Raw genomic sequence first — 23,146 nt, 5'->3', positions numbered from 1 at the left:
ACCATCGCTCTCAACTTGATGTTCTTTGTTTATGCAAAAGTATTCTAGTGATAACTATGTTTAAGAAACTTGGTTTAGTTTTTCCACATAAAGTTAAAATGTTAAACTATTTCAAGTTGCAATGGCTACATACTAACTGTAGTATTCCCCCAGGTTCATGTCTCAACAGGGATATAAAAAAACTCTAATGAAGACAACAACGATCTGATAAGAGAGAAGATAGACAATGATCTAAAGATCAGACTCTTTGATCAGGCAACTACATCCGGGTTTTTTCAGACAACTATTTTTTGCTATAAGTATGCAATCATCAGTGGTACACAGAACCATGAATGTGCCTTGAAAGACTAGCACTAAGATTACATAGACCAATGACTCTGAAGCATGCATCATTATAGGAGCTTTCCACACAGTTAACAATAAAAAAAATAGAAAAGGAAAAAGAAGAAGAGAAAAAGCAAGATAAGGAGAATCATTTCATTTGAAAACCTATTGTGGCTTCTCAAGAGTCAATAACATGTTTCACATTCAGTTTCTTTATCCAAGTTAGTTAATTCATCTAAGAGTAGGTCAAGTTTCAGTACTAGAATCTATTGTAACTATCAACACAGCTCAGTTTCACATAGGTGTTTTTAACTGAGGAAATAATACCAAGTCTGTACTTAGATGAATCTGAACATAACTTCCTTGAGATTCATTTTTTATTATCTAACTCAAACCATTAAACATGCACAGAATAACACAACTTGCAATCATATGAGATTTTCAAAACTCATTATATAAACAGTAATATATTGGCTTTGTGAGCTTAGCGACCTGTTACAGCCGTGAGGCTCACATCATTGATAGAGACCTTTTGACTACTCTGATCAGAAGATTCAGCCTCAGAAGTTCCTCTTCTTGCTATTATGGCAGGCTGCTTCGGCTCTTTGAGGTTTGTGTTTTCGGTGGTTAGCATCCAAATCACGGTTGAAACATTAGGTCTATCGTTTGCAACTTCTTGCACACACAACAAACCAATCTGAACACATTTTGTTATCTCTTTCTCGAAAGACTCATCGAAGACGTTTGGATCTGCTAAAGAAGCAGCCTCACCTTCATTCCACAGCTTCCACGCCTGTAAAAGTAGCATGTAAGTTTCGAAGCTAGTAAAGTTACTAAACACTGATTATTAGTGCACACTTACATAAGCTAAAAGGTTTAGATTATTCTCTTCCTTGTGAGAGTTTCTTCTCCCACTTATGATCTCTAAAAGTATAACCCCCAAGCTGAAAACGTCTGATTTTTCAGAAAATAAACCTTCCATTGCATACTCCGGTGACATATAGCCGCTGCAATAATCAATGGTTATTGATAAAACTGATTTATCAAAATATTTGTTTTTGTATAATGGGAAGGGATACTTACTATGTTCCTACAACCCTTCTTGTGTTAGCTTCATCTTCATTAGCTCGAAAAACTCTTGCAAGGCCAAAATCAGATATTTTGGGATTAAGATTGTCATCTAGCAAAATGTTGCTGGCTTTTAGATCTCTGTGTATGATCTTTAGTCTTGAATCTCTGTGAAGATACAGAAGACCTCTGCATATTCCTTCCATTATGTTCATCCGTGTCTTCCAGTCAAGAATCTTTTGCTTCAATGGGTCTGAAAAAAAGCTAACAGAATCCTTACCTTTCTATTCAATCAACCCAAGTAAAAGTAAAAACAGAGTTTAAAAACAGAGGAGGTCATTTTACCAAATAGATAGGCATCCAAGCTTTTCTTTGACATATATTCGTATACTAATAGTCTTTCTTCACCTTCAATGCAACAACCAAGTAACTTCACCAGATTCCTATGTTGCAACTTCGATATCACAACCACTTCGTTCATAAGCTCCTCAAGTCCTTGTCCCGATGCCCTTGAGAGCCTCTTCACCGCAATTTCTTGCCCTTCAGGTAATTTTCCCTGAAGAAAAAAAACATTACCAATCAGTTAATCTGAGATTATATACATATCTCTTTTCAAAACATATTCTTGTTTGATGCCTTCACCTTGTAAACAGGACCAAACCCGCCTTGCCCGAGCTTGTTTCTGAGAGAAAAGCTATCAGTTGCTGTGGCTAACACTTGAAACTCAAAGAGTGGAAGCTCCTTGAGCTTCACTTGGTTAGAAGCAGACTCATTACCACTTGTAAGTTCTTCCATTCTCTTGAACATTATCTCTGCACTTCTATCTTTCTTTGGTTCTGCTAAGGCAATATAGCAAACAAAGCTATGGTAAAAGGAACATCATTATGAAGATTTTACCATTATCAATGAGCTAAGCTACAGAAACCTCTAACCTGGACGTTTTCTGAATCTCCGGCATGCTAAAAGAATGCAGATGGCAGCAACCAACGCAACACCTAGAACAGGTGCAGTGATCATAATGGCTCGATGGCTATGTGTTTCTACAAAGATTTGGTGAGCAACCATAAGTCAATTAAGCTAAACACAAGTGACACTAGTAGAGGTTATTTACTCACTGAGTTCAGAATGAGCAAGTCGAATATTAAGCTCAATGCCATTTCCCATGAACGATTGCATATCAACTAAGCTACCACTCCAAAGCATGCACCCTATCCCTCGATCATAAGCATAAGCCGTGCAAGAACAGTTATCAGTACATTGCTGTGGACAAGCCTGCTCATTAGCTAGAGACTGTATCGCATTGATCGGCACTTTCATCTTCTGCAGTTTCAAAAACCCATCTCCTTTCCCTCCACCACCACCATTACTTACATTGCTCTGCCTCTCGCACTTCAACAGAGCTCTCCTCACACATCCTTTGCTCCAGTTCCCTGCATTCCACTCTGTGTCGTTCTTCGGCACAAACCCTTTAACGCATTTACATTTTGGATCTTCCCTTGAATTACAGCTCCCATACGGACCGCATACACCGTATGTATCACAATACGTAGATGGAAACCTAACACCGATCCTCCAATCTCTCATAGGAGCACTCCAATCTCTCTGATAGATAGCTCCATCAGGGTCCAAGTTAAAGTGATACATGAAAGAGTCATTAGCATACGACATCGAAACCGTTCCTTGGTTATCATTGTTGAGATTAAACCCATCAAGAAACAGGAGAGACTCCACGTCAGGTAAACCGATGAAAACCTGACCGTTCCAGGGTCCGCTGCGCCAGATAGGAACACCGTTCTTCCAGATGAGAAGCTCGGGAAACGTGTAAGGAGCAAGACCAGCTGTGTAGTTCCCCGTGGAAGGATCTCCGTAGCTTCTCCAAGAAGTGAGTTTAAGATTCTCCCCGGTTCTGTTGTTGGTGCCGAGAGTCATTTTGGGTAAGAAAGAGTTGTAAGGGTGCTTGAAACTCTCCCAGAGAGTCTCGCCGTTGTTTCTGTTGTCTTGCAACGCAAGATTCCCTGTATCCATCAGCTGAACCCAAGTGGTAGCTGGAGCTGCTGGTGCTGTGACGTTTGTCGACCATAGAGTGCGGTTTCGACCATCGGTAACCACAAGATTTCCATCGTCAGAGATGGAAACAACACCGGAAGTATCGTTGATGGGAGCGTCTTTGTTAGCGACCCAAACCACGGTTTGAATCGGCATCTTGTCGTACCAGATCCCAACGTAACGTAAACGAGCAGTGGAGTTTACGGGAGTAAAGAAACCGAACCTGAACACACCGCTTTTGCAGAGGAGTGTTTCTGAGTTTAAGTCTTTGATCGGAGTCGAGGGCGTGATTCTGTCTTCGCCGAAACAGAAAGAGAATGTTGCAAGTAGAATAAGAAGAAGAACAAAACGATGTTGTTTGTTCAGTAGAACCACCATGACTAGTTGAAACAGAGTTTTGCTTTTTTGTTTGTTACTCTTTAGAAGATTTTACTGAAAGAGAGTTATAAATCATATAAGCAATCGTATTTGTCTGTATATAAGAAGACTTAGAAGAAGAAGATGATGATGTAGTTTTCTTCAAGATTTGTACTGTGGTGTAGTACTGTGTTTGGTGGCTTCTTTGAATAGCCCAATTAGCAATCAGAGTGGAACCAACCACCAGTATTGACTTTTAGTGCGGGACTAAGAAAAGAAAGCAGAGAGAGAAGACCCACTTGCGTTACTGCCAATCTTTGTTGGGGACCATTGTTTTTTCACTTTTGAGTAGACATTAAACAACTTGAGGATGTTGACTATATTCAAAAACAACACGTTAGAATGTGAATGAAGATGTGAAAATTTCTACGTAGATAAGGAATAGGAGTCAGTTATGGACCGTCAAATGAGGTTTGTCTTATTGTAAGAATATTAAGAGACTTCATACGTATAAACTCATTCTTCCAAGTACATACTTGGTCATAGGATACTGTTTCTTCCAAATGAGTCCTAAGAAGAAGGTGGTTGACTAGACTTCAGCAGAACAAAGCTTACAGAGTTTGTATGTTAATGAGAGGTGATAGATAAGGACTTGTATGTTATTGTTCAACTTGAACATGCTAACAATAATATTGAATACTATATTGAATACATGCTAAAACAGGGCCTACCTTTTATAACATGCTAAGACACTATTTTTTTATCCTCTTATAAACTGCAACCAGTGTTAAATAGAACCAAGAATGTACTTGGGAAGACTAGCATTAAGAATCACAGAGACCATTGAGACTGAAGCATGAAACCTATGGTTCTTCCGTTACTGTTTGTGAGATAAACAACACCAGGACTTAAGCTAAACCGATGGGCTATGTTGAATTTGAGATAAGATTCCACTTGAAACCGATCATGATTTCTTGAACCATCCACTACTCCCCCAACGCTCATGCCCCATCCCACTTCATCCTCTGGTTTGTCTGTAATAGAAACTGACCATTTTACTTCCTTCTCTCTTGACTTCTGAATTTCAATCCATCCCCCAATCCTTGTATTCTCGTCCATTAGAGAGCTGTCTACCTTCAAAGCTATGGAGCTAGACGATACATGATTCATGCTTCTGCTCATCTCCAGAGTCGTTGCTGATGATTCAGGATCCATATCAATACGAGGTCTTAGGAAACTTAATGGAAGTACAACGGCTCCAGCAGGATAATGGAGGCTGCTGGACGGTGATACAATCTGGTGACAGCCAAGTAGAGATAGTTTCACACCCCTCAGAATGTGGCAGGTTACTTGCCCAAAAGTTCTGAGACAACGACTCCTCGCATTTAAACCTTGCTCAACTTCAAGGTTTGTGATGGATTGGGCAAGTGAAGCTGACACGTTTGACTTTCTGACTGTTAATCCTATGGCACTACCATTATCTTGGTTCAAAAGCGGTGGTCCAAGTTCAGAAACTTCTGTAAGATTCATTCCCTGCCACACGTATGTAGTTGTATTTGTAGCTTCCCTAATAACATAAATGGTTAAGAAAGAAAGCACGTGGATACCTGGTAAGAAGACACAAGAGCATCAGCATCAATGTCTCTGAAATGCGCGCCAACGGGAATAGCAACTGCAGAGAAGCAATCATTGATCTCTGCCTTGTAAAAGACTTTAGCTAAAGACAGCTGTTGTTTCCCTGAAACACCACCGTCGCTGTGATGATCTCCTTCCCCTGCTTTGTATCCAGCAACGAGCTCAGCCACAAGCTTATCCGACTCCCTAAGGCTGGTTTCGAACATGAACCTCGAAAGCAACCCAGGTCTCACTCCTTCTCTGTCGAGTCCACTGAGACTCTCCTCGTCAGTGTTCCCCATCAGGAGCATTGCTCCAAGGGCATGAACTTCACCTTTCACATGAGTGCTAGTCTCTTGAAAGGGACCTCCTTTGGAGAGTTTATAAGAGGAAAGCATCCGCTCAACTTTCTCTTGTCTGTGTCTAAGCTTCATTATGTCAGAGAATGCTTCTCTTTGCAACCGCTTCAAGATATCAATCTGATACATAGTAGTTCCCAAATAGTGTTGAGGTAAAAAGACAACTTTTTTGAGGATAAAGGTATATACTTTCGTCTACCCATTTCAATCAAGAGGTCGAAAGAACAAGGAGTAAAGGAGGCGGACGAAGATACCGGGTTCTGGCGGGAAGGATTGTCATGGAAGCCGAAGTGGCGGGAGACTAAGTCCTGGCTCGATTTCGCAAAGGTCTTCACTTTCTCCACCACCGAAGCAATTGGATCCATTTTTCCTCAGAGACTGATGGGGGAAAGCTTGATGCAAACGAAGAAGGTAGAAAGAGATGCAGTTGGAGCCTGGAGGGCAAACGTGCGTGACGACTGAGGAGAGATTGTTCAGATTTCTTGGTTCGATTCGGTTTTCTTCGAATTTTGAATTTTTTTTTTGTTTTAAGGAATTTCATCTTTAACCGAAATTTAGTTCGATTCGGTTCACATTGATTTTTGTATGCCTATGGCAAATTGGTCATAGCCAACAAAAAAATTTCATAAAATCTGAATTATACAATTTAAATCAGTCTAAACGATTTCAAATCAATTTACACCATTTAAATAGATTTAAACAATTTAAATCGGTTTAATCAGTTTAAAATTAATCTAAATTAGTTTGTATTAATCATAATAATGTTAATATAAATTCATAATTTTTTTCTTTTTTATTTATATATCTAAATTTTGACAATTCATCAAATATTTTATAATTAAAGTCAAAAATTAAAAAATCTTACATAAATATAAAATACATATAAAATAGATCAGTAATTTATTAATATCTAAAAACATATCCATTGTAAAACTCTATTTTTCCTCCAAAATATAGTAAAAGTGAATATGAAGTAAAAGTACAACAATCATATTTCATTCTTCACTCCATAACAGAGTCATGAGCATAAAAAAAATAAATTATTTTATTTATGGAGTAAATTTCAAAATGAAATGAGATATATAATTAGATTGAAGCATTTGTTACTTCACATTCATTTTTACTCTATTTTATATTGAAAATGCCCTAAGTTTTACCTATATCCTAAATAATTCGTCTAATCGTTTGTTCTTTAACATTGATCTAACATAGTGTTAGGAGAATATTGACATGTGACTTAACATTTCGAGTAGCTAGATCGTTTTGTTCTTTTGTTACCTTTAGCTGAAAAATTTGTATATATTTAAAGCATCCAAGATATCTACATTTATTCTTACCATCGGTTTAGTATACAAAATACATAGTCCGTAAACACGTACACAACAATACCAATTGCAAGATCATATTTCTAAGTCTCTTTCACTAGTTTGATCTTACATCAGATATATCTGCCTCAACCACAGATTTTAACCAAAATGTCACAATAGAATACAACTTAAGGACATGATTCAACAAAGAAAAAGGCTCCTTCACTATGTTGGTTAATGCAAGTTAAAGTTGAGTTAAAAAAAAATCTTTGACTAATGACACAATTGCAAGATTACAAATATGTTTTTTCTGCCGACAATGTTTCCTGTCCACGTAAATACATAGTGTATATGGTTAAGTGTTAGTGTGTTACAATACTGTAATCTACTCGCTGTTGTTCTTATATGCATATGCAAAAACAATTTAGTCATCAGAAGTATATCTAGACCCCGTCCAGCTAGTTAAAATTCTATACGCATGTAGACTAAGAGAAAATATAAAGTTAACTTGTATGATTTATCATTAGGAAAATTAAGACATGTCCATATTATATGTTTAATCTTTTTCCTGCCAGTCTCGTAATTTAATCGCATGTCAAGTGAGTACCACTCTTATTATTATATACTATATTTTTCGTCTAGTTTAGGAGAGGGTGGCTTAGATTAGTCTATTGCGATGGCTAACGGAAATCAGCTAATTTCACAGGATTTCCACTTAACAATAATAAAATGTATTTTATTATATCATTATTGCATGCATCTGCTGATCTGTACATGTTACTTTCCAAATGTTTTTGTAAGTACGATAAAGATGATAGTTTTATAAGATAATCGATCAGAATTATTTTCGTGGAATTTAAAATTTAACATACAAACAAAGTAGCCACAAATGATATAGTGTATACATACAAACAAAGTAACCATAAAATTCAAAATAACAACCACGAATATTTCCATTTGAAAAAACGACCAATATTATATATATAAATAACTTCAAACTGAAAATTTCTTGAATACAAGAATAAACACATCATCAAATGTAGCTTTCAGAATACCGTTTTCATAATTTGGAATCCCATCACAGTTCACAAAATAAAAATAAAAATAAAAATGGAGGATGTTATATAACTTGAGATACACATATTTTATAGTTTAACCGATTCTGTCTTGGGCTTATGCATCGTTTTCTGAGTCTTTTTAACACCACATTTTTCGTCTAAGAGATTCGTTTTATCATTTTTTTGTGGAGAAACCTAATTCTCACCACTAGCCCAACACTAGTTGGTCGATATCTATATATTATTGGGGGTTTAATAATTTATGATTTACTTTATCGAGTATATAATTTATTTTCCTTCTTCTGATAAAGGGTATCATTTATTTTTTGGCGTCTAATTAGCAAACTATGTGTGTTATTCATTTATCTGTGTTAGGCTGGTATCATTTATCTGTGTTATTCAAAATCAAGTTGAGAATAGGTAAGAAGAAAGACGTTGAACAAAAAAAAAAGGTAAGAAGAAAGACAAAGTAAAAGCGTGCGGAGCTTTCCAGCAAGCTCACATTATGGTAAATGTTATCATTATTTTATAAAAATCGCAAGTGGCCATTTAACATTAGCTTTAGCCTTTAGTAGGGTTCCATTATCTTATGCACAGCCAAAATAGAACAAAAAATCAGTGGGGTTAGCCTAGTGGTACTTGAGAAAGCTTTGGCCTCAATACGGTCCCGGGTTCGATTCCCACTGGCCACACGGATATGGGTCCATTGCTTTCGACTCATTTGAATGCCCAGGAGAGGGTCTATCCGTGGGCTGTACCTCCACCCGGGGGTTAGGCTTGTGTCATCATTGACCCGGGTTTAACCCTTTTTTTAGCAAAAAAAAAAAAAAATAGAACAAAAAAACAAACCCCAACATACACAAAATAGCGCAAAACAAATCAAATTTTTAATAACCTTTCTGTACGTAATTTTATTTTCCTCATTTTATAGTTAAACGTATAAGCAACCAAATGAAATTTTTTACCAAACTGGTTCTTGATTTTTTATTTAGTCTATTTGCCAACCAAAATTATAAAAGATCTGAAGTGAAATGAAAAGAAAGCATGATTTGACAAACAAGGCCATGTGAATCATGATAAACAAGAAAATAGCAATCCAAAAAGCACAAAACAACACGGTGAATAATTGAGAAAGTCTTCACGTGAGGAACAAATAGAGTAATTAAGCCATGACGTTGAACGCAGACACCTTTCTAAAAAGGACAGTCAAATAAGGCCTCTCATTAACAGTCTCTCGTTGCGGATTTGCGGGTCTTATCTCCATCTACATTCCCTTCTTATATTATTACTCCATGACATAACTGTGGTTTTGTAAACTTGCTTAGCATATTAATTAAAAAGCTTTGAGCAAAACATAAAGAAGAACAGGAAAACTCTCTGTGTCTTCTCTCTCTCTCTCTCACTCACTCGTTGTGCTTAAGTTATAAGTAAGCTCTAATGGCGAATCAGGTAAAAGAGAGGAATTTAGAGCAGACCTCTACGTGGGCAGTCGCTGTGGTTTGTTTCGTCTTGCTATTAATTTCGATTATTCTTGAACATTCCATTCACAAAATTGGAACCGTAAGTCCCTTTGATTCTTCGTCCTCTTTTTTCATGATTCCATTATACGTCAAGATTCCCCTGTTTAGCGCTCTTGCTTTAATTTGTTTCTTTCTTTTGCTTAGTTTTCTTTTTCTTTGTTAATTTTGACATGTTTTTTTTTGTTAAGATCGTCTCCTTGCTCATTTTATGCTTTGCTTATCTCTTTGTACCATTTTTTTATTTTTTTTTTAACTTTAAAAAGTAGTTCTTTGTACCATGTTTGGTGTTTTTGTTAGTTGTCAATCTGTTTTTTTTTTAAATGGCAGTGGTTTAAACAGAAGCACAAGAAGGCTCTTTACGAAGCTCTTGAAAAGGTCAAAGCAGGTAAATTAACCTACGTAAAGGAAAAAAAAATTATCTTTTGCTACCTAAACCCATTAACAAGCTTCTTAATTGCTTCTTTGGTATTCAGAGCTTATGCTGTTGGGATTCATATCACTACTCTTAACAATCGGACAAACACCAATCTCAAATATCTGCATCTCCCAAAGCGTTGCATCATCAATGCACCCTTGCAGCGCCGCTGATGAAGCTAGAAAATACGGCAAGAAAGATACCGCTAAACCAAAAGACGATGATGAAGATAAATCCGGTCATAGAAGACTTCTCCTTGAGTTAACTGATTCTTACATCCCTAGACGAAGCTTAGCCACCAAGGGTTATGACAAATGCGCAGAGAACGTAAATATGAATCTCCCATATTTATTCATAACTCTCTTTTGCTTGTTAACCACGTTATAATATATGATTGTGATTGATGAATTATCTCAGGGGAAAGTGGCTTTTGTATCTGCTTATGGTATCCACCAGCTGCATATATTCATCTTCGTGCTCGCCGTTGTTCATGTTATCTACTGCATTGTTACTTATGCTCTCGGAAAGACCAAGGTAACTAATTTTCTTGTGTATCCTGCAGTGACCAGATAATCAAGAAATATTGTATGCATAAAGATCTGATTCTTCGTTTTCTTATTGCAGATGAGGAGGTGGAAGCATTGGGAGAATGAGACCAAGACAATAGAATATCACTATTCCAACGGTATATATGTATACTATTAAATCCTGAATGTTTGACAAGATTTAAGAACCGGCAATAGGAATTTCTTAGAGTGAATGCATTGTTGTTATGTAGATCCTGAGAGGTTCAGGTTTGCGAGGGACACATCTTTCGGGAGAAGACATCTCAATTTCTGGAGCAAGACAAGTGTAACGCTATGGACTGTGTGTTTTTTCAGACAGTTCTTTGGATCTGTCACCAAAGTTGATTACTTAGCTTTGCGGCATGGTTTCATCACGGTAGGCAACTTATATAGTGTGATCTTTTGTTTTGTTTTATCTATCCTTTAGTATAACAAAGTATTATCAAGCATGAAAGAGTCATTGTGTACATTGTTTACGTACATACAACCATCACTAACCAAGCCTCTAAGCACCATAACAATGAGAGTTATTATACTCTTAATAGCTCTGGAGAAAATGATCTAACATGCTCTTTTTTCAGGCGCATTTGGCTCCAGGGAGCGAAAGAACATTCGATTTCCGCAAGTATATTCAGAGGTCACTAGAAGAAGACTTCAAAACTGTAGTCGAAATCAGGTTTGGAACTACTTAATGACTTTTTATGATCTGAGAAAAATCCAACTTGGAAGATTTGTCTAACATCTTTGCTAACATTATGCAGTCCTGTTATCTGGTTTGTCGCTGTGCTATTCCTCTTGGCCAACGCTAATGGTAACGCTCATTGCTTACGCTGATGCATCAATATTCTCACAAAACTGACATTGGTTTCATTTGAAACAGGACTACATTCTTTCCTCTGGCTACCATTCATTCCGTTAGTAGTAAGTACAAATAAAAAAGACTTAAAACATTTATTTGGTTTTGTCCTTTTGGTTTAAACAGAATGAATGTAATCTGCAGGTGATTCTTATAGTTGGAACAAAGCTTCAAGTCATTATAACCAGATTGGGTCTAAGAATCCAAGAGAAAGGTGATGTGGTGAGAGGTGCCCCGGTGGTTCAGCCTGGTGATGATCTCTTCTGGTTTGGCCGCCCTCGGTTCATCCTTTTCCTTATCCACTTGGTTCTTTTCACGGTACGATTCAGTATCCTTAACCGCTCGGTTTATACTCTTCTCCCAACGGTATAGTATAATATAATAAACTTGCCTTCACTTTGCAGAATGCATTTCAACTTGCCTTCTTCGTCTGGAGTACGGTAAGGGATCCAGTTCACATTATTCACATAAACATCTCTTTTATGGAGCCATGCTAATATTTATGTTATGAACTTTTGGTATCTGCAGTATGAATTTAATCTCAAGAATTGTTTCCATGAAAGCAATGCAGATGTGATCATTAGAATTGTAGTTGGGTAAGCTAACATTAATTTGACTGTTGTATACACTGGCAAAAAACGTCTTTTTAACTGACAATATCACAAACATGCAGAGTTGTTGTACAGATACTTTGCAGCTATGTGACTCTTCCACTCTATGCTCTTGTCACTCAGGTACTACACAACAACATTTGCATTGCAATACAGGATTTTTGATACGGTCATAGTTTTTTTTTGACATTGTGTTTGATGAAATGTGTGTAGATGGGTACTACGATGAAGCCAACAGTATTCAACGAAAGAGTAGCCACAGCGATAAAGACATGGCATCACACAGCAAAGAAACACACAAAACACGGAAGACACACTGAATCAAACACACCTTACACTAGCCGTCCAACTACACCAACTCACGGCTCATCTCCAATGCATATTCTTAATAACCGAAGCGTTGAGACTTTCCCGAGCTCTCCTTCTCCAAGATACTCTGATCATCATGACCACCACCAGTTTTGGGATTTGTGAGTCTCAACAACACCAAGAAGCTGGACCTTCCACACATCATTCTCTTGCGCACGAAAGCTCAGAAAAAGAACCTGTTCTTGCTTCCGTGGAACTTCCGCCTATACGGACTACCAAAAGCTCAAGAGATTTTTCCTTTAAGAGGTAGATGATTCAACAATATAAATTTAATGGATGGCTAATGGAAATCAGCTAATTTCACAAGTTTTGCACCAAACAAGTATAAAATATCCAAGACAAAAAAAAAGTATAAAATATTAAAATGTATCTTATTATATTATTATTGCATGCGCATCTGCTGATCTGTACATGCTACTTTACGAATGTTTTGCAAGTACGATAAAGATGATAGTTTTATAAGATAATCGATCAGAATTATTTTCGTGGATTCTAAATTTCTTTTTTTGAAATTATTGGAATTATTGGAATACTTTATTTCTTTTTTTTTTGATAAAGGATACTTTATTTCTTCTTTACATTGTCTTTCAAAATAACAACCACCAATAACATTTTCTTTCAAAATTCATCAAAAGTTCAAAAAAAACACCAATATTATATAACTTGAGATATACGTATGTAATAGTTTAATTGATTCTGTCTTGGGCCTAGCCATACGTTTCCTCACTCTTTGTTTTTAACACACGTTTTAAGAGAATCGATTTAGCATTTGTTGTGGAGAAACCTAATTCTCACCACTAGCCCAACACTAGGTGGTCGATATCTATATATTATTGGGGGTTTAATAATTTATTATTTACTTTATCTGAGTATCTAATTTATTTTCCTTCTTCTGATAAAGGGTATCATTTCTATTTTGGCGTCTAATTAACAAGAATATGATCACTTAATTAGGCTGGTATATCTGTCTTATTTTTTTTTTTTCCCAAATTGATATATTACTTCACCGAAAAGTTATAATTACAAGCATACAACCAGAGATGACAGACCATCTTGATCGACCAAAAAAGGATCATCAGCCTCCATGAAACCACAAGAGCACTAACTCCAACTATATCCCAAACAACATAGGATAAACAGCACCAAAAAAACACCAGCAGTAGCCTACTGATAAGATGCCTATCTTTCATGAGCAAAGAAACTATCAAGCCAACGAGGATGACCTGCTGCGACATAAGATTGTGAGAAACCTAAGTTAATCACACTCTGTGCAATGAAAGAAACACATCTACCAGAATCCGCCGGCTGCACTTTCACTTCCCACTTCACAAAAGCCTGCAAATCCTTCCTGAGCTCCGAAGCTTCAAATTGCAGGGAGGGCCAAGCCCTCGGTCTCACTATAGCATCAGTCAAATCAGCAAAAGAGGATGTAAAGACCACAGCATCATATTTTAGGCTACTCATACTCTCCACCGCCCAAGAGAAAACCATTAATTTAGCCTCCCTCTCCATCGGGACCATAGGAAACGTTCGTCGGCTATGCAGGAGAACTCTACCACTGTCGTCTTTAACCATCCATGCTGCACCCACAGCCGAATTACATCTAGCCCAATCCATGTCAAATTCACAGATCACCCAACCTTTCGGAGGCGCAATGAATTGATCTCGCTTTTCCATCGACTTCACCGATTGCTGCGCCTCCAACCTAGCATCCAGCTGTTGAGCAGAGAACCAATCATCCGCCTCAGCCATCGCTTTCTTAATAATGTCCTCAGGATCCAATTGGGTTCCCTCAAATAAAAAACCATTCCTGTGTTTCCATAAATACCACAAGATCCAAGGCCAGCAACGAGTGATATTTAGGTCCAGGGTAGCATTCTTGCTTATTTTCAAGAAGAAAGCAAAATTCTCAAAAAGAGATCGCTCCATCCATCCTCTTGGAGGTGTTGGAATACAAGAATGGGCCCAAGTCTGCCTTGCCATATCACACTGGAACAGCAAATGATTAACAGATTCGCCCTCTCTCCCACATAATTGACACCTCTCATCACACTTAATACCCCGAGATAGAATGCGGTCTGCGACCGGGAGAGCATCAGACAATACCTTCCAGAGGAAGGTTTTAATCTTAGGGGAAGTGTGTACCTTCCAGCAAGCAGATTTGAGGGCATTAAGAGACGGCTGTGCGTCAGCGGTAAGCAGAAGGTCCCTGTTCTTATCTTTTGCCGCCAACCAGTAACCCGACTTCACCGAATAAGCACCAGATTTATTGAATTTCCAAATCCAAAAATCTTCTTTAGTCACTACTGGCTGATTTCTCAGCAACACTTCAATATCAGACGGGACAAAAACTTCCTCCAAAGCCTCTCTGTTCCAACATCTACCGGGGAAATTAATCAAACTCCGCACCTTAAGATTGAGGTCAAAGGTGCAATTTTTGATCCAGGGCGCTCTAGGACCATAGCCATCTCTGTCATCTTCAAACCACTTATCAATCCAGACATTAATCGAATTCCCATCACCCACCCGCTTTTGGATCCCTTTGACTAGTAAATCTCTTCCCCACAATAGACTTCTCCAACCATACGAGGGACGATTCCCTAACTTAGCTTCCAAGAAATCACAGTCAGGAAAATACCTACTCTTTAAGAGTTGAGCAAGCAAGCAATGCGGAGAGGTGAGAACTTTCCAAGCCTGCTTAGCCAAAAGTGCCTGATTGAAAGCTTCGAAATTTCTGAACCCCAAACCCCCACTATCTTTCGGCAGGCACAGCCGATCCCAAGCAATCCAGTGCAATTTTCTCTTGTGCCCATCAGAACCCCACCAGAAATCTGCCATAGCGGACACCATCTTGTCGCAGACAGTCTTAGGGATCTTATAGCAAGACATAGCATAGACAGGCAATGAAGAGGCTGATGCTTTAATCAAAATCTCTTTACCTCCTTGGGACAGATTCCTCAAATGCCACGCATTGAGCCTGGCAGAGATCCTTTCCTTCAGAAAGCCAAAACAGGCAACTTTAGAACCCTTTAGACATTCAGGCAGACCCAAATACTTGGAGGTTCCTCCTTCCTTGAAAATCCCCAAAACCTGACTTATGGCATTTTTTACATCCTGGTCAACCAATCTTCCAAAGGAGATTGCAGATTTCTGTACATTGATCACCTGACCAGTAACTTCTCCATAGGCCATTAAGATACTCTGAAGTTCAAAGGCTTGCAATACCGTAGCTTTGCACATGAATAGGCTGTCATCCGCAAATAGAAGGTGATGGATCGACGGACCATACTCTGTAAACTTCAATCCAGAGAGACGCTCCTCCTCTTCCGCTTTGTTCAGCAAGTGAGTTAACCCTTCAGTGCATAGCACAAAGAGGAAAGGTGATAGGGGATCACCCTGACGAATTCCCCTCTGCGGTTTAATCAGACCAAAAGGCTGATCATTGATTAAAACAGCAAAAGAGACAGAAGAAACACAAGCCATGACCAAACTGACCCATTTCTGATCAAAGCCTAAAGCCAGTAGGAGACCCTTCAGGTAGCACCACTCTATCCTGTCATACGCTTTGGACATGTCGGTTTTGACAACCATGAAATCCTTTTCTACCAACTGATGACCTCCCAAAGCGTGAACCGCCTCATGAGCAACACCAATATTATCACTGATGAGTCTCTCCGCCACAAAAGCTGATTGATTGATTGAGATAAGTTCCGGGAGAATGGGTTGAAGCCTGCTGACCATAATCTTCGAGATGATTTTGTAGAGAACTGAGCACAAGCTGATTGGACGGAGATCACTCATCACCTCCGGTTCTATGATTTTTGGCAACAGGCAGATGTAAGTAAAATTCCAGTCAACAGGCATCACTCCTCTACTGAAAAAATTCTGCACTTCAACACACACTTTTGGGCCTATGGTATCCCAGTATTGCTGAAAGAACAATCCATTCATGCCATCAGGACCCGGTGCGCTCGATGGATTGATACTGAAAACCGCCAGCCTTATTTCGTCCTCAGTGACCTCCGCCAGCAATCTGTCATTCATGGCCACTGTAACCCGAGGAGCCATACCTTGCAAGAGATTCAGAATGTTGGGAGGCTTCGATGACTTAAACAAAGCCGAGAAATAGTCGAGAGCCACTTGAGCTTTTGCAGCCTCAGACCATTGATAGACCCCATCGATGTCCTTTAGCTTGCTCAGGAGACGCCTCGCTCGGTTAGATTTAACAGAAGCATGAAAGAACTTGGAATTCCTATCACCATATTTGAGCCATCTTTCCCGACTTCTCTGCTGCCAATGTAACTCCTCCTCCCTGTAGGCTTTGTACAGTTCTTTTTTGATGATCTTGATGGCATGATAACACGGGTAGTTCCTAGACTCAAACCATTCCAAGCGGTGTTCCAGTAAGTGGATTCTGTCTCTCGCATTAAAGACTTTGGACTTCTTCCAGCGGCTTAAAACCCCTCTGCAATCCCGCAGTCTCTTAGCCACACTTCGGTTAGAGGAAACCCCACTCCCTGCTCTCCACGAGTTAATGATATCCTTCTTCACTCTGGGTAAGAAAAGGAACTTCTTATCATATCTGAATTGGCCTTTGTACCGCGCTTGAGAAGCTTGCAGATTGATTAAAACAGGCCGATGATCAGACCCTCGTTTGTCAAGAAATCTCTGATTAGAACCAGGGAAAATCCTGAGCCATTCCTTGTTCCCAAAAGCCCTATCGAGGCAACACTGAATCCACTTCTTCCACCTCATACCCGACCAGGTAAATCTATCACCAGAAGCCTCCAACTCGTCCATGCCGCAAGCAGCCAACATGTCAGCAAAAGGCCTAAAAGAAGCTTCCGATCTAGAAGGACCACCTAGCTTTTCACCATTATTCAGGATCTCATTAAAATCACCAACTATACACCACGGTTCCTTCCTACAAACTCCAAATCTGCTCAGTCTTTCCCAAACTATACTCTTTCCATCCTGAGCAGGCTCCCCATAAACACAAGACAGAAAAAATCTGAAGTCACCAAAAAGAACCTCCATGTCAATCAGATTCTTATCCGCATACTTAATATCCATCTTAATGGTGCTTTTCCAAAATACTGCCAAGCCACCACTAAGACCTACTGGGTCAACCGTATATACATTGTCATAACCCAACCACACCTTTAAATCTACTAGAACATCTCTGCAGTTTTTAGTCTCCATTAAGAAAATTATCTCCGGAAAGTAAAGTCGCCTAAACTCCCGCAGACGTTGAACTGTCAGGTCTTGAGTACGCCCCAGGCCCCGACAATTCCAGCTCACTATGCTCATTAAAGATTGGACGGTCCCTCCTTTGGGACCACCTTCAGGGATTTTGACCTCGCCAAGACTGGAAGTTCCCCATCTTCAGTCTCTACCTTTCTCTTCAGACCACTCATGATTTGTTTACCCGCTCCCTTGTCAGCATCCAGAACCACCAACTTCCTCTGCTTCCTTTTAGATTTTGGAGGACGGTTTCTTTTATAGACTTTCTTTAGAGTTCCGGACGAAGCAACATGTTCCGAAAAACCCGAGCTAAACACCGTAGAACCTTCAGAAAGGGGCAGAAAGTTAACCCCAAGTCTCACATCCTCGCTCCCCGAATGCGCATCCAGAGGAGGACCCAGCCTCATCGCCATTCCAGCACCAATAGCCGATGCCATTAATTTTTCAGAGTTAGGAGACACAGAGCTTCCTTTACCTCTACTCAAGCGTTCTTCTTCGTAGTTGAAGACATGTCCCTTTCCTTTGTTTAAGTCTCTTGAGATAGTAGGAGGAGCTTCCAGTCTCAGAAACATTTTCTGCATCATAGGGACTTGTTCCACTTCAGCAACAGATTTTCTGACTCTCTCTTCTCTGATAACTCTGTCTTCAGCAGTTGATAAACTCAGGTACTGCCTCATCTCATCCATCACCTCCTTAGCGATCTTCGGTCTGCCAGTAGAGAGGTTAATCCCCACTTGGTCTTCTCTAAGAACTCCAAAGAGAGGATCACCTTCACTCAGTACCACTGATCTGTGCTCAAGTTCTTTCTCTATTGCTTGACGCCGCGCCAAAGCCACCTCTTTACGCTTCTTCACTTCGAGAGGACAGATCCTCTGCTCATGATTCAATCTTTGACAGGTAAAGCAACGCTTCTGGATTCTTTCATAGTCGAACTTGATGGTCCACGATTTACCTCCTTTAGCTGTCACCACCTTCGCCGGTCTGAGGGGATTCGCCACATTAAACCTTACCTGAGCACGAATAAAAGGTTGAGACTGTGGTTTCGAGGGGTCAAAAACCAACACCTTAACTTCACCAATCATATCAGCCAACGCCATTAGCGCCTCCTCCGTATAGTAGTTTATGGGGATTTGGCTGATTTGTACCCAGAGAGGAATAAACTGAAGATAGTCATCAGGCGGTTCTTCAACCCAACGCGCAATCACAATGACCCACTCATTAAAAGTATGAACGCCTTTCTCCAGCACATCCACCAAGTCATGCTCCGAGTCAAAGAAGAACTGAAAACGTTCCTCCGAGAGAGCAACTCCCCTACACCTGCCTTCCTTTTGCCACTTCCTAGGCATCCTCCAGATTAAGGAAGACATTCTCTGACATTCTGGGTTCAGAACTCTACCCACAATGCTTAGAAGATTCTTTTCATTCGAACAGAAACCCGGTTGGTCCGGCATCTCGAAAGGTTTGTCATCCTCGTCCAAAGACAGAGCCATTAAGGCTCGATCCATAGCCACCGACATCGTAGCACCACCGTTGAGCAACAATCAACACAAACTCGTCTTAACAGAAGCTTAGATCTCAGAAAAGGGAACTGGAACTCACTGCAGATCTGATGAACACCAAACTTTAACTTGTCTTTTTGAGAATAGGTAGAATAAAAAGAAAGACAAAAGTAAAAGTGTGCGAGCTTTCCAGCGTGCTCACGTTATAGTAAATAGTATCATAACTTATATAAATCTCAAGTGGCCATTTGATATATAGCTTTAGTAGAGTTCCATTATCATATACACAACCAAAATAGAAGAAAATTAATAACACAACCAAACATATAAAAAATAGAGCAAAACTAAATGACTGACAAATCAAAATAAATTTTAAGTAATCTTGCCTCACGTAATTTTATTTTCCTCATTTTATAGTTAAACGTATAACAACCCAACGAATAATTTTACCAAACTGGTTCTTGAATTTGTTCTAGTCGTCTATTTGCCAACAAAAACTTGAAAAGTGAAGTGAAATGAAAAGATAACATGATTTGACAAAGAAGGCCATATGAAACATGATAAATTTAAGAAAAATGCAGTCCAAAAAGCACAAAACAACACGGTGAATTATTGAGAAGTCTGTCTGCAAATGCAGAACAACAGTAGAATGTTGAAAGCACCATTCAGAAAAAGACAGCCAAATAAACCTTTAATTTATAGTCACTCATCGCGGGTCTTATTATCTTCATCTACGTCCTCCTTCCTTATATGATCATGACATAACTTTGGTTTTGTAAACTTGCTTAGCCTACTAATTAAGAAAAAAAACTGTTAGCTAAACATAAAGAAGAACACGAAACTCTCCGTGTCTTCACTCTCTCTCTCACTGTGTTTTTTTACAATCAAGCTCTAATGACGAATCAGGTAAAAGAGAGGAATTTAGAGCAGACCTCTACGTGGGCAGTCGCTGTGGTTTGCTTCGTTTTACTACTCATTTCAATTGTCCTTGAACATTCCATTCACAAAATTGGAACCGTAAGTCCCTTTGATTCTTCCTAATCGTCTTTCATGATTCCATTATATGTCAAGATTCCCCTGTTTAGCGCTCTTGCTCTGTTTCTTCTTTTGTTTAGCTTTCTTTTTCTTTGTTTTTTCGACATTATTATTTTTTTTTTTTTTGATTTTTGTTGTTGAGATCGTTTTCTTGCTCATTTATGCTTTTCTTATCTCTTTGTACCCTGTTTTTTTTCTTTCTTAATTCTGCTTCCTACTCTGTTTCTGCGTTGTCACTCTGTTCCTGCTCTGCTTAATTCTTCTTCTCTTATGACTAAATATGTTCTTTGTTTGTTTTAAATGGTAGTGGTTCAAAAAGAAGCACAAGAAGGCTCTTTATGAAGCTCTTGAAAAGATCAAAGCAGGTAAAATTAATAGCAAAGAAAGAAAAAAACATCTTTTGCTACCTAACTTCACCCATTAACAAGCTTCTTACTTGCCTCTTTGGTCAATTCAGAGCTTATGCTTATGGGATTCATATCACTACTCCTAACAATCGGACAAACACCAATCTCAAATATCTGCGTCTCCCAAAGCCTCGCATCATCAATGCACCCTTGCAGCGCCGCTGATGAAGCTAGAAAATACGGCAACAAAGATACCGCTAAACCAAAAGACGATGATGAAGACAAATCCGGTCATAGAAGACTTCTCCTTGAGTTAGCCGAGTCTTACATTCATAGACGAAGTTTAGCCACCAAAGGTTATGACAAATGCGCTGAGAAGGTAACTATGAATCTCCCAGTATATCTATTTATATAAAAACCACTCTCTACTCCTCTAAAGTATGATTTGTGATTGACGGATTATCTCAGGGGAAAGTGGCTTTTGTATCTGCTTATGGTATCCACCAGCTTCATATATTCATCTTCATCCTCGCCGTGGTTCATGTTATCTACTGCATTGTTACTTATGCTCTCGGAAAGACCAAGGTAACCTTTTTTTCTTGTGAACTCTAAAGTGGCTTGAGAGTCAAGAAAGACTTGTTTGCAACAAGATTTGATTTTGGTTTTCTTGAGTATTGTAGACGAGGAGGTGGAAGCACTGGGAAAATGAGACCAAGACAATAGAATATCACTATTCCAACGGTATATATGTATATTATTACTTAAAACCTAAACAGGAAATTTGACGGTGGAATGCATTCTTGTTATTGTAGATCCTGAGAGGTTTAGGTTTGCCAGAGACACATCTTTCGGGAGAAGACATCTCAATTTCTGGAGCAAGACGAGGGTCACGCTATGGACTGTGTGTTTTTTCAGACAGTTCTTTGGATCCGTCACCAAAGTTGATTACATGGCTTTGCGGCATGGTTTCATCATGGTAGGGAACCTTATATAGTCTGATATTTTGTTTTGTTTTATCTACTGTAATTAGTATAACAAGTACTACTCTAACCCTGGAGAAAATGATCTAACCTACTCTTTTTTTTCAGGCACATTTGGCTCCAGGGAGTGAAAGGACATTCGATTTCCGCAAGTATATTCAGAAAACAGTAGAAGAAGACTTCAAAACTGTAGTCGAAATCAGGTTTGGAGCTACTTAATGACTTTCATTTTTTTTTATAATCTGAGAACAATCCAACTTGGAAGATTTGTCTGACATCTTTGCTAATGTTATGCAGTCCTATTATCTGGTTTATCGCTGTGCTATTCCTCTTGACCAACACAAACGGTAACGCTCATTGCTTACCACGCAAAATAAACACACAATATTAACGCATTAATATATGCAACAAAACTAACATCGGTTATCATTTCAAACAGGATTGCATTCTTACCTCTGGTTACCATTCATTCCACTAGCCGTAAGTACAACAAAAGAAAAGTATTAAACATTTGCTCACTTTTGTCCTTTTGGTTTTCAGAGAATGAATGTAAATCTTGCAGGTGATTCTAATAGTTGGAACAAAGCTTCAAGTCATTATAACCAAATTGTGTCTAAGAATCCAAGAGAAAGGTGATGTGGTGAGAGGTGCCCCTGTGGTTCAACCCGGTGATGATCTCTTCTGGTTTGGCCGCCCTCGGTTCATCCTTTTCCTTATCCACTTGGTTCTTTTCACGGTACGGTTCAATATCCTTAACCGCTCGGTTTATTACTCCCAACGGCACGATATAACAAACTTGCCTTCACTTTTGCAGAATGCATTTCAGCTTGCCTTCTTTGCCTGGAGTACGGTAAGCAAGCGATGATCCAGTTTTCACATTATTCACACAAACATAGCTATTATGGAGCCATACTAATTGTTATATCGTGAACTTTTGGTATGTTTAGTATGAATTCACTCTCAAGAATTGTTTCTATGAAAGCGATGCAGATGTGGTCATTAGAATTGTAGTTGGGTAAGCTAACGTTACCTTTGACTGTTGTATACGCGGGAAAAAAAACGTATTTTAACTGACAATGTCACAAACTTGCAGAGTTGTTGTACAGATACTTTGCAGCTATGTGACTCTTCCACTCTATGCTCTTGTCACTCAGGTACTACTCAACAAATTTTGCATTGCAATACAGAAATTCTTTTGATATGATCTTAGTTTCTTTTCTGACACTGTGTTTGATGAAACGTTTGTAGATGGGTTCTACGATGAGGCCAACTGTGTTCAACGAAAGAGTAGCCACAGCGATAAAGACATGGCATCACACAGCAAAGAAGCACACAAAACACGGGAAACACACTGAATCAAACACACCTTACACTAGCCGTCCAACTACACCAACTCACGCCTCATCTCCGATACATATTCTTAATAACCGAAGCGTTGAGACTTTCCCGAGCTCTCCTTCTCCTAGATACTCTGATCGTCATGACCACCACCAGTTTTGGGATCCTGAGTCTCAACGCCAAGAAGCTGGACCTTCCACACATCATTCTCTTGCGCACGAAAGCTCAGAAAA

General features: G+C 39.1%; 4 protein-coding genes and 1 pseudogene across 5 annotated transcripts; 2 read left to right on the top strand and 3 right to left on the bottom strand.

Annotated features, from left to right (window-relative positions):
* Nucleotides 1-662: 662 nt before the first annotated feature.
* Nucleotides 663-3,982, bottom strand: LOC108806182 (G-type lectin S-receptor-like serine/threonine-protein kinase At1g11330). 2 transcript variants are annotated; one of them, XM_018578230.2, is made up of 7 exons: nt 2,508-3,982; nt 2,325-2,432; nt 2,035-2,231; nt 1,738-1,948; nt 1,408-1,645; nt 1,187-1,331; nt 663-1,117 (listed from the first exon to the last, which is right to left on the bottom strand). In XM_018578230.2, the coding sequence occupies exons 1-7, from the start codon at nt 3,814-3,816 to the stop codon at nt 809-811; spliced, it is 2,517 nt and encodes an 838-aa protein (XP_018433732.1). In that variant the 5' UTR covers nt 3,817-3,982; the 3' UTR covers nt 663-808. The 2 variants fall into 2 exon arrangements, with proteins under 2 accessions (XP_018433732.1, XP_018433741.1); XM_018578239.2 differs by having other exon boundaries at nt 2,035-2,228; nt 2,508-3,981.
* A 484-nt stretch (nt 3,983-4,466) lies between these two features.
* On the bottom strand, nt 4,467-6,256 carry LOC108839935 (uncharacterized). Its single transcript, XM_018612725.2, has 3 exons — nt 6,023-6,256; nt 5,403-5,888; nt 4,467-5,328 (listed from the first exon to the last, which is right to left on the bottom strand). Exons 1-3 carry the CDS (start codon nt 6,131-6,133, stop codon nt 4,627-4,629), a joined length of 1,299 nt encoding a protein of 432 aa, XP_018468227.1. The 5' UTR covers nt 6,134-6,256; the 3' UTR covers nt 4,467-4,626.
* Nucleotides 6,257-9,371: 3,115 nt separating this feature from the next.
* Nucleotides 9,372-12,960, top strand: LOC130510115 (MLO-like protein 2; annotated as a pseudogene).
* Nucleotides 12,961-13,946: 986 nt separating this feature from the next.
* LOC130510119 (MLO-like protein 2) lies at nt 13,947-22,594 on the top strand. Its single transcript, XM_057006466.1, has 12 exons — nt 13,947-20,230; nt 20,556-20,613; nt 20,706-20,974; nt 21,064-21,180; nt 21,276-21,336; nt 21,408-21,571; nt 21,684-21,778; nt 21,873-21,922; nt 22,015-22,055; nt 22,138-22,311; nt 22,390-22,425; nt 22,523-22,594. Exons 1-12 carry the CDS (start codon nt 20,108-20,110, stop codon nt 22,592-22,594), a joined length of 1,260 nt encoding a protein of 419 aa, XP_056862446.1. The 5' UTR covers nt 13,947-20,107.
* Nucleotides 17,780-19,231, bottom strand: LOC130495799 (uncharacterized). The gene has a single exon (XM_056987314.1). The coding sequence runs from the start codon at nt 19,229-19,231 to the stop codon at nt 17,780-17,782; it is 1,452 nt and encodes a 483-aa protein (XP_056843294.1).
* Nucleotides 22,595-23,146: the final 552 nt, after the last annotated feature.

The sequence above is a fragment of the Raphanus sativus genome, chromosome 1, assembly GCF_000801105.2.
Source record: "Raphanus sativus cultivar WK10039 chromosome 1, ASM80110v3, whole genome shotgun sequence".
NCBI lineage: Eukaryota > Viridiplantae > Streptophyta > Magnoliopsida > Brassicales > Brassicaceae > Raphanus > Raphanus sativus.
The sequence above is the reverse complement of the archived record's forward strand: the minus strand, read 5'-3'. Positions and strand labels throughout refer to the sequence as shown.

Coding starts and splice junctions, on each gene's coding strand:
- LOC108806182 (XM_018578230.2), bottom strand. CDS start 3,816: ATGGTGGTTCTACTGAACAAACAACATCGTTTTGTTCTTCTTCTTATT. Junction 2,232..2,324: donor GAGATTCAGAAAACGTCCAG/GTTAGAGGTTTC, acceptor ATATTGCCTTAG/CAGAACCAAAGAAAGATAGA. Junction 1,646..1,737: donor CTTGGATGCCTATCTATTTG/GTAAAATGACCT, acceptor GCTTTTTTTCAG/ACCCATTGAAGCAAAAGATT.
- LOC108839935 (XM_018612725.2), bottom strand. CDS start 6,133: ATGGATCCAATTGCTTCGGTGGTGGAGAAAGTGAAGACCTTTGCGAAA. Junction 5,889..6,022: donor ATCCTTCCCGCCAGAACCCG/GTATCTTCGTCC, acceptor ACTATGTATCAG/ATTGATATCTTGAAGCGGTT. Junction 5,329..5,402: donor CTCTTGTGTCTTCTTACCAG/GTATCCACGTGC, acceptor TACGTGTGGCAG/GGAATGAATCTTACAGAAGT.
- LOC130495799 (XM_056987314.1), bottom strand. CDS start 19,231: ATGTCGGTGGCTATGGATCGAGCCTTAATGGCTCTGTCTTTGGACGAG.
- LOC130510119 (XM_057006466.1), top strand. CDS start 20,108: ATGACGAATCAGGTAAAAGAGAGGAATTTAGAGCAGACCTCTACGTGG. Junction 20,614..20,705: donor TCTTGAAAAGATCAAAGCAG/GTAAAATTAATA, acceptor TGGTCAATTCAG/AGCTTATGCTTATGGGATTC. Junction 21,779..21,872: donor AAAACTGTAGTCGAAATCAG/GTTTGGAGCTAC, acceptor AATGTTATGCAG/TCCTATTATCTGGTTTATCG.